At 32.2% G+C, this 8,768-nt stretch overlaps 2 protein-coding genes across 2 annotated transcripts; both read left to right on the forward strand.

Moving 5' to 3' along the window:
• LOC107644939 (TMV resistance protein N) lies at positions 1,192-5,343 on the forward strand. The gene is made up of 4 exons (XM_016348909.2): positions 1,192-1,867; positions 2,409-3,540; positions 3,649-3,918; positions 4,007-5,343. Exons 1-4 carry the CDS (start codon positions 1,362-1,364, stop codon positions 5,255-5,257), a joined length of 3,159 nt encoding a protein of 1,052 aa, XP_016204395.1. The 5' UTR covers positions 1,192-1,361; the 3' UTR covers positions 5,258-5,343.
• Positions 6,542-7,648, forward strand: LOC110262700 (abscisic stress-ripening protein 3-like). Its single transcript, XM_021103357.1, has 2 exons — positions 6,542-6,780; positions 7,208-7,648. Exons 1-2 carry the CDS (start codon positions 6,619-6,621, stop codon positions 7,388-7,390), a joined length of 345 nt encoding a protein of 114 aa, XP_020959016.1. The 5' UTR covers positions 6,542-6,618; the 3' UTR covers positions 7,391-7,648.

Consider the following 8,768-nt stretch of genomic DNA (forward strand, 5'->3'; position numbering starts at 1 on the left):
TTTACTAGTCGTGGAACACTAACTAGCCAAAAAAGTTGGAGCATTTCATTGAGGTTATAAGAATAAACAATCTGGTTTTCATCCATTCATATAAAAAAGATAATGCAATTTTAAATAAAAAAAGAAATAAAACATTTTTTATTTTATTATTTTTAAAAAATACCATTTTTGTTACAAAATTATTTTTATGTAAAAGTGATATTAAAAATAGAGTAAAGTATCATTTTTGTCCCCAACGTTTAGGATAAGTTATATTTGTGTCCCTAACGTTTAAATCGTCCTATTTGTATCCTTAACGTTTATAAAAGTGATTCAATGTTATCCTACTATCAATTATACTAACAAATTAGATTATATTTTTCAATTATTCTCACTTTGATGTATTCACTCTCAATTAGATCTCACTTGGATGTGGTCGATTTTAATATTATACCCACTATTTATGTTTAGATTCAATTATGTTCTTAGAAAAGTGAATTATGTAAATGTTGTAGTAATTAGTTTCAACATTTGATGAGCTATTTTTCGGGGTAGATCATCGATTCTATCCGAGACATTTGTATTCTAACTTCAAGAAGAGATTTTTAAAACTCAAACTAAAGCGCTCATAATGTGTAACTGACGGCAGGATAACATTGAATCACTTTTATACAAATAGGACGATTTAAACGTTAGAGACACAAATAGAATTTACTCCAAACATTGGGGACAAAAACAATACTTTACTCTTAAAAATATAAACACATATTATATTAGATAGTTCAATCAAATATTTTAAATCTTCTAATAATTTTTTATTGTTATGTTTACATATAGTTATTTTATTCAAATAATTTTCTTAAAAAAAAACTTCAACAAAAGAAGATTCTTTTGATTCTTGATGACGGGGATGACTTGCCATTCTTGATGACGTGGAAAACTTGGTTTGGTTCTGTTTATAAGCACATGGGATGAAAAGGTTTTCATGAGCTTCAAGAGTTCAACGATGACTTTAAAACTAGGCTCTTATTAAACGTAACTGCTAAGGCTGTTTAATTCATTATTATCTATAGAATTTGTATCCTCTAAATTTTAAATTTGTACTTTAGAGGATAAAGTATAATCTTCTATCCTTGAATAGTTTTTTTCTCATATTTATTTTTGGTCCCACCTATAAAATAAATGGTGAGAGATCACACTTTACTCTTTAAAAAAGAAATTTTTGTATGTTTTCATATATACCTTCCTCTCATCTCTGGCGTTTACTTTGATTAGTCAAAGTCTTCCCCATTCACTCTATCCATAACCCTCTTTGATTATATATTATATTATTGTTATTTATTTAGGAACTAATTAAATATACTAATAAGCTCACAAATTATATGATAATGGTGGAACCATCATCATCGTCATCTTCTTCTTCCTTCACATGGAATTGGATCTACGACGTTTTCCTCAGTTTCAGAGGAGAAGATACTAGAAACGGTTTCACCAGTAATCTCTACCATGCACTGGATCAAAAGGGGATCCACACCTTCATTGATGATGAGGAGCTTCAAAAGGGGGAAGAAATTACTCCAGCACTTGTGAAGGCTATTCAAGAATCTAGGATCGCCATCGTTGTGTTCTCTAAGAACTATGCATCATCTGCTTTCTGTTTGGACGAGCTTGCAAAGATTCTTGAGCTGTTGAAACTTGAAGGAAGATTGGTTTGGCCAATCTTTTATGATGTGGATCCATCAGATGTTCGCCATCAGAAAGGTAGCTATGCGGAGGCATTAGCAAAACATGAAGAACGGTTCCAGAATGATGACAATGGCAAGGTACAAAAATGGAGGAATGCTCTACGTGAAGCAGCTAATTTGTCCGGTTCACATTTCAAACCAGGGTAATAATCTACATGCCTCATGTCACACTCTCCTTTAAATTATATCTATGCTTTTATAATCATGTTATATAATAGAGAAACTCTTGCGTCAAATAATTTTTAGTATTTTCCGCCAGTTGATTAGTATTGTTTTTAACAAATAAATTTTACCAATTTATAGGTAAATTTTGAAAAATATGGATGCAAACAGTATTGGTTCATGTATACAAATTCTAATAAATATAAGTAGACACTATATATTTTTTATGTGCAAAACTTTTGTAAATATGGTTGCAAATTATTGTTGGCCAAGTGTATGCAAAAAAATCAAGCAAATTCAAAAGAAATTTTTGCTTGAACAAAAATGTTAAGAGATATAACCATTAATATTGTCTTCTCCTATTAGTTTAAACTTTTGGGACGAGTGATTTTATACCATTAGTAATGCTCATGGATTATTTTAATAATTGATTATTTAATTTTAGTAGAAAAGTATGTGAAATAATATATAATAATGCTTTGTTTTCATAACATGGCTTGATATGAACTTGTATAAATGTAGGTCTCAACAGGAATACAAGTTTATTGAAAACATTGTTAGTGACATCTCCAAAAAGCTGAATTACACTCCCTTACATGTTGCTGACAACCCGGTTGGCCTGGAATCACCAGTGCTAGAAGTGAAGTCTCTGCTACAACTTGGGTCTAATAATGCTGAAGATGGAGTACACATAGTTGGGATTTGTGGAAGTGGGGGAATAGGTAAAACAACACTTGCAAGAGCTCTGTATAACTCTGTTGCTGATCAATTTGATGGTTTGTGTTTTCTTGCTGATGTTAGAGAAAATGCAATCAACAAGAATCATGGTCTTGCACAACTCCAAGAGACACTTCTTTCTGAAGTTCTTGATGAGAGTAATATAAGAATAAGAGATGTCAACAGAGGGATTCCAATGATAAAAAGGAGGCTTCAACAAAAGAAGATTCTTTTGATTCTTGATGATGTTGATGACTTAACCCAGTTAAGGGCTATTGCCGGAGGCGATGATTGGTTCGGTTCAGGTAGTCGGATAATTATCACTTCTAGGGACAAACATTTGTTAGAAGCACAATATGGGATGAATCCAAACAAGATTTATGAGGTCAAAGAGTTAAACAAAAAAGAAGCTCTTGAATTGTTCTGTTGGAAGGCCTTTAGAAGCAACAAAGTTAAGTCAGGGTATGAAGATATTTCAAACCGTGTTCTTTCTTATGCTGGTGGTGTTCCTTTGGCTTTGGAAGTAATAGGCTCTAACTTGTATAACAAGAGCATAGATCAATGGAGCTCTGCATTAGATAAGTACAAAAAAATTCCCATTAAGAAGATTCAAGAAGTGCTCGAGGTAAGTTATGATGGATTACATGAAGATGAGAAGAGTATTTTTCTTGATATAGCTTGTTTCTTCAACAAGGAAAAGATATCATATGTGAAGCAAATGCTACATGTCCGTGGTTTCCACCCTGAAGATGGTATTGACGTTTTGATTGACAGATCTTTGATGAAGATTGACAAGAATAATAATTGTGTGAGAATGCATGATTTGATTCAAGATATGGGTAGAGAAATTGTTAGAAGGGAATCAACTTCTAAGCCTGGCAAACGTTCTAGACTATGGAATGATGAGGACATTGTTCATGTTCTAGAAAATGACATGGTATGTTGTTATATTTATGTATTCAGCTTGTAAATTTCTACAACCTCACATGTAAAATTTGACATATATATAAATATATGTTTGGTGTTTGCAATGATTATGATACAGGGAAGTGATAGAGTTGAAGTCATAATTTTGCACTCAAGCAAGCGTAGAGTGAATTGGAATGGAAAAGCATTCAAGAAAATGAGGAATCTCAAAGTTCTCATATTCTGGGATGTACATTTTTCAGTTGGTCCTGATCATCTGCCAAACAGTTTAAGAGTGTTGGAGTGGGATGGATATCCATCACCATCATTACCCTCTGATTTTCATCCCACTAAACTCTTCATACTCAATTTGAGCAACAGTTCTCTCAAACTGGACAATCCACTCAAGGCATGCATCATTTCCTACTATTTTACTCAATCAAATATGCTTATTCATTTAACAATTCTCAACTATATCTTCATATTTTCCTATGCAGAATTTCAATTCCTTGAGTTTCATGGATTTTGGAGAGTGTGAATTCTTGACAGAAGTACCTGACCTTTCAGGAGTCCCAAATCTAGGAGCACTGTGTCTTGATAACTGCTCCAATTTAGTTAAAGTCCACAGCTCAGTTGGATTTCTGGAGAAATTGATTTTGCTGAGTGTTCAACGATGCACCAAGCTCCGCACTCTCGTAGACGAAATCAATCTTCCATCTCTTGAGACTCTGGACCTCAGTGGCTGCACAAGCCTTGTGTGCTTCCCAGAAATTGTAGCAACTATGGAAAACATTCGAGTAATTTACTTAGACAGCACCGCCATAGATGATTTACCACTCACCATGTTCAATCTTGTTAGCCTGGAGCGCTTGTATCTCAGGAACTGCACAGATCTGAAAACTCTTCAAGGCTGCATTCGCTTGTTACCTAAACTCGAGGTCGTTATTTTTCCGAATCAAAGAGGATTTCGATTGAATTCCGTGGTACACGGATTCCAGCAACAGATATCGTCAGAGTTCATGATTCACCGCGGTCCTCGTCCTCTGGTTCCAATTTGGGAAGCTTATTGCACAGTCTCCAGTGATTTGAATCTCATCCGATTATATCACCCTTGGCGCCGCCATGTTTCGCCGGAAGAAGAACGCGGCGCCAGATCTGAGGGTGCATCGAGTGTGAGCTTCTGGTACCGGAGAAAACTCCCGGGGGTAATCAGCGCGTTGTTTACGACTGAAACAACGGACATTGACGCCTTTGGCTCTGTTCTAGAGTTTAGGGTTCTTGTGTTGGTGAATCGCAGTTACATGTTCTCTTCGTCGAGTGTTTACGTAATCTCTGAGACAAGAACGAGACAGCCATTACTGGTGAATGTAATTCTCGGCACACTTCAAGGCCACGGCGAGCGATATGTTTTCAGATCGGAGTCGGAATCGGAGAATGGATGGAATCTGGTGCAGATTGTTGGCGAGATGTATTTTCACAGGCCGTGTACGGAGGGGGAGGGGAAGAGCACGGCGGTGGGAGCAGTTATGAAACGGAGCAGCCTTCTTTTTGACAGGGAATATTGTTGCATGGAGGATATTCGATATTCAAACGGTGACACGTGTGAAAGTGATGCCCTTGAGTCACCAAGAGATATGATTATGCGTGATCCTGGGGATGATGATAATGCTACCGGTGTTGATCGTAATTTGATTAAAGTTAGCTTACCAAATATGTTATGGTTCATGCGGCGTATGGCCCCTCTCTGAATATGGCACCACATCTAATTCTTGTTATAAAATACATTTATATACCAAGTACTCTTCATCCGTATAAAAATAAGCATTAGTTGTTATGAAAATATTAGTATAAAACTAATATATTATAATAATTGATTTAGTAATTAATTTTTAATTATAGAATTATCCTGTCTAGATAATATAATATATATAATCAAAGGTTTATTTAAAAAATAAAATAGTGTTAGGGAGCTAGTAGATTTTTTGATTTGTAATTATTAATTAGTTATTATTAGTATTTTTAATGGTATGAAATTATATTTAATAGTGTAAAATTATTCATTTTTTTATTGATTAAATACTAGTCAAATTTTAATAAAAGTACTGTTACCCAAATTTTTCTTTTAAAAAAAATGTATAACTAATAACATACAACAATTAAATCAAAATAAAGGTTTACTTTTTTAAAATTGAGTAAAGTATCGTTTTTGTCCCTAACGTTTGGGGTAAATCCTATTTGTATTCCTAACGTTTAAATCGTCCTATTTGTATCCCTAACGTTTGTAAAAGTGATTCAATGTTATCCTGCCGTCAATTACACATCATGAACGCTTTAGTTTGAGTTTTAAAAATCTCTTCTTAAAGTTAGAATAATGATCTACTCCGAAAAATAGCTTATCAAATGTTGAAACTAATTCCTACAACATTTACATAATTCACTTTTCTAGGGATTGAATCTAAACACAAACAGTGCGTATAATATTAAAATCGAACACATGTAAGTGAGACCTAATTGATAATGAATACATAGAATAATTGAAAAATATAATCTGATTTGTTAGTATAATTGATAGTAGGATAACATTGAATCACTTTTATAAACGTTAATGATACAAATAGGATGATTTAAACGTTAGGGACAAATCATGATTAACCGCGCTTCTCACTCTATATTGCTGCTAACTCCATTTGTTATCCCATAAATCATAGGTTATATCTAGCCAGTCTTATTGGGAGACTTTTTTTAATTATATGAGTAGCCATTGACTAAATTGATGAACAAGAGATTATTACATTTTGATTTGTGCAAATACTATTGGTTTAGGCTGGTTTATTATTAGACTTTAGAGTTATAACATTCAATGAATTTGAAGAAATCATTAGAGATTAAAAGATGATATCTTTTGGACCCAAAATTTTACTATGAAAAAATGTATGGCCTACCAAGAAAGCTGCAAAGCAACCAAACCAAACAACCATTAACACGTTGGTTATGTTAACCAACCAATAATAATATATCATGTATTATAAATAGGTATCTATTCCCTTCACAATTCTCACATCACTCCATAAACTCATCACTTCTTTAATTCATATTAAGCTTTTAGATCATGTCTGAGGAGAAGCACCACCACCACCTCTTCCACCATAAGAAGGATGAGGATAACACTACTTTTGAAGAGGTAGTTGACTATAAGAAGGAGGAGAAACAACACAAGCACCATGAGCACCTTGGCGAGCTTGGTGCTGCTGCTGCTGGTGCCTATGCCTTGGTAACTATTTATTTCTCTTAATTTCATCATCAATATTAATTAATTATACTCCTAATTTGAATTATTCTTTTAATTTGTACTTCAGATCATTTTTGTCTACTCTTCTTTAATTTGTTCAGTTTAATTCTTGGAGAACAAACATTAATATTTAACTAGTAAGTTTATTTATATGTATTGTTCAACTAATTGAATGATTAATTATCTTATTAGTTAATTGCATAATATAAAGAAAAAAAAAATAATGAGGTGTGTATTATATATATTACACAAGATCTGATCCTCAATCATGGACACCAATAATTTTTTTTTCTTAACTTTGTTCCTTTTTTTACTAACATCCCCACACATCTCTATTGTTAATTAATATAGTGGAATAGTATATAGGTTAATTAAATTTTTTTTAATGCAACTGTTGATTTTGTGACAGCATGAGAAACATAAGGCTGAGAAAGATCCGGAGCATGCTCACAAGCATAAGATAGAAGAGGAGGTTGCCGCGGTCGCTGCCGTCGGAGCTGGTGGTTATGCTTTTCATGAACACCATGAGAAAAAAGAAGCAAAGAAGGAAGACGAAGAAGCTCATGGAAAGAAGCACCACCATTTGTTTTAAAATGTTTTAAGAATATTTTTATCGTTAATAAAAGAGGTTGAGTTTAGTAGTTTATCATATATACATGATAATTACAACAATAACCAAACTCCTAAGCATTATTATCATCACCACACCCTAGCCTTCTATTTTAGTTTCTTATATATTGATAAGCTTTTGGTATATTTATGTGTATTTCTATATATCTTCCAATTATTCACTATGCACTATATATCGGCTAGGGGTTCTCAATCATTGAGTTTGGAGTGTGTTTAATTATTTGGTGTTAATTAATTGCTTGATATATATTTGTATATATAATAATTTAATGTAATAATGTGTGCTATGTTGAATATATTAATAAAATAATAATATTGTAAAGTATAGTTTGAGTCTTTTGATTAGATTAATAATTTATTTTTTTGATCATTTTCTGCAAGGCAATTATGAATGAAGAGTTGAAGACTCCTGATTAATTATTAACCTTTCGATATTAAGATGGATAGGACACCTAAATAATTGTGTTAGCTTTATTTATTTGCAAAGGATCCATTATTAAAACTACTGTCACCACCAGCGCATATAATCAAAATGTTCACTATCAAAAGTTTGAAAATTAAATATTCAGTTTTCCTTACACTAAGACTAAATTAACTAAATTTAAGTTTTTGCCCCTACAGAAATAGACTGAATTTAAATTATTCTTCATTTTTGGTATAAAACATGATTGTTTTTTCTAAAATTAATCAAATTCATGATAACAAATTTGAAAATGATGGCTAAAATTAAAAAAAAAAAAGTACATAGATTTATGTCTCTTAATTTAAAATTAAAATTACAAATAAAATATATAAATACAGATTATAAAAATTAATTTAAGTTGATTTAGTGATTAATTCACTTATTTTCTTAACTAAATATCTATTTAAATTGTATAAGGCATGTAGTAACGACAAATTCTTATTGAAAATAACTGAAACCTACTATTCTTCATGTGCATTCAAGATCATATGAATCACAATGCCTCAATCTAACAGTAACATATGCATTACATACACATGAGGGCACATGCAATATAATTGATAAAGGCCAATAATGCATGTTCTTAATTTGATCTGATCTATATCTTAAACCTATTCGTAGATGGAGGACTGTTTGGTTGGTTATAAATGGAAAGTTAGTTATGAAACTTAGCTTCAATGCAGTGTTCATTTTAAAACTTGACTAGAGTTTCAATTTGTATGTGTTCAATTTATTGGAATAATTCAATTTGGGAATTAGGGTTAGAAATTAGGGATTTTATAAAATAACCTGAATAGATATGAATAAATATTTTGATAAAATTGGAGGGTAGAGTAATTTTAAAATCAAATATACTCTATTAAAAATATTTAAGAAT

The sequence above is a fragment of the Arachis ipaensis genome, chromosome B05, assembly GCF_000816755.2.
Source record: "Arachis ipaensis cultivar K30076 chromosome B05, Araip1.1, whole genome shotgun sequence".
Classification (NCBI taxonomy): Eukaryota; Viridiplantae; Streptophyta; class Magnoliopsida; order Fabales; family Fabaceae; genus Arachis; species Arachis ipaensis.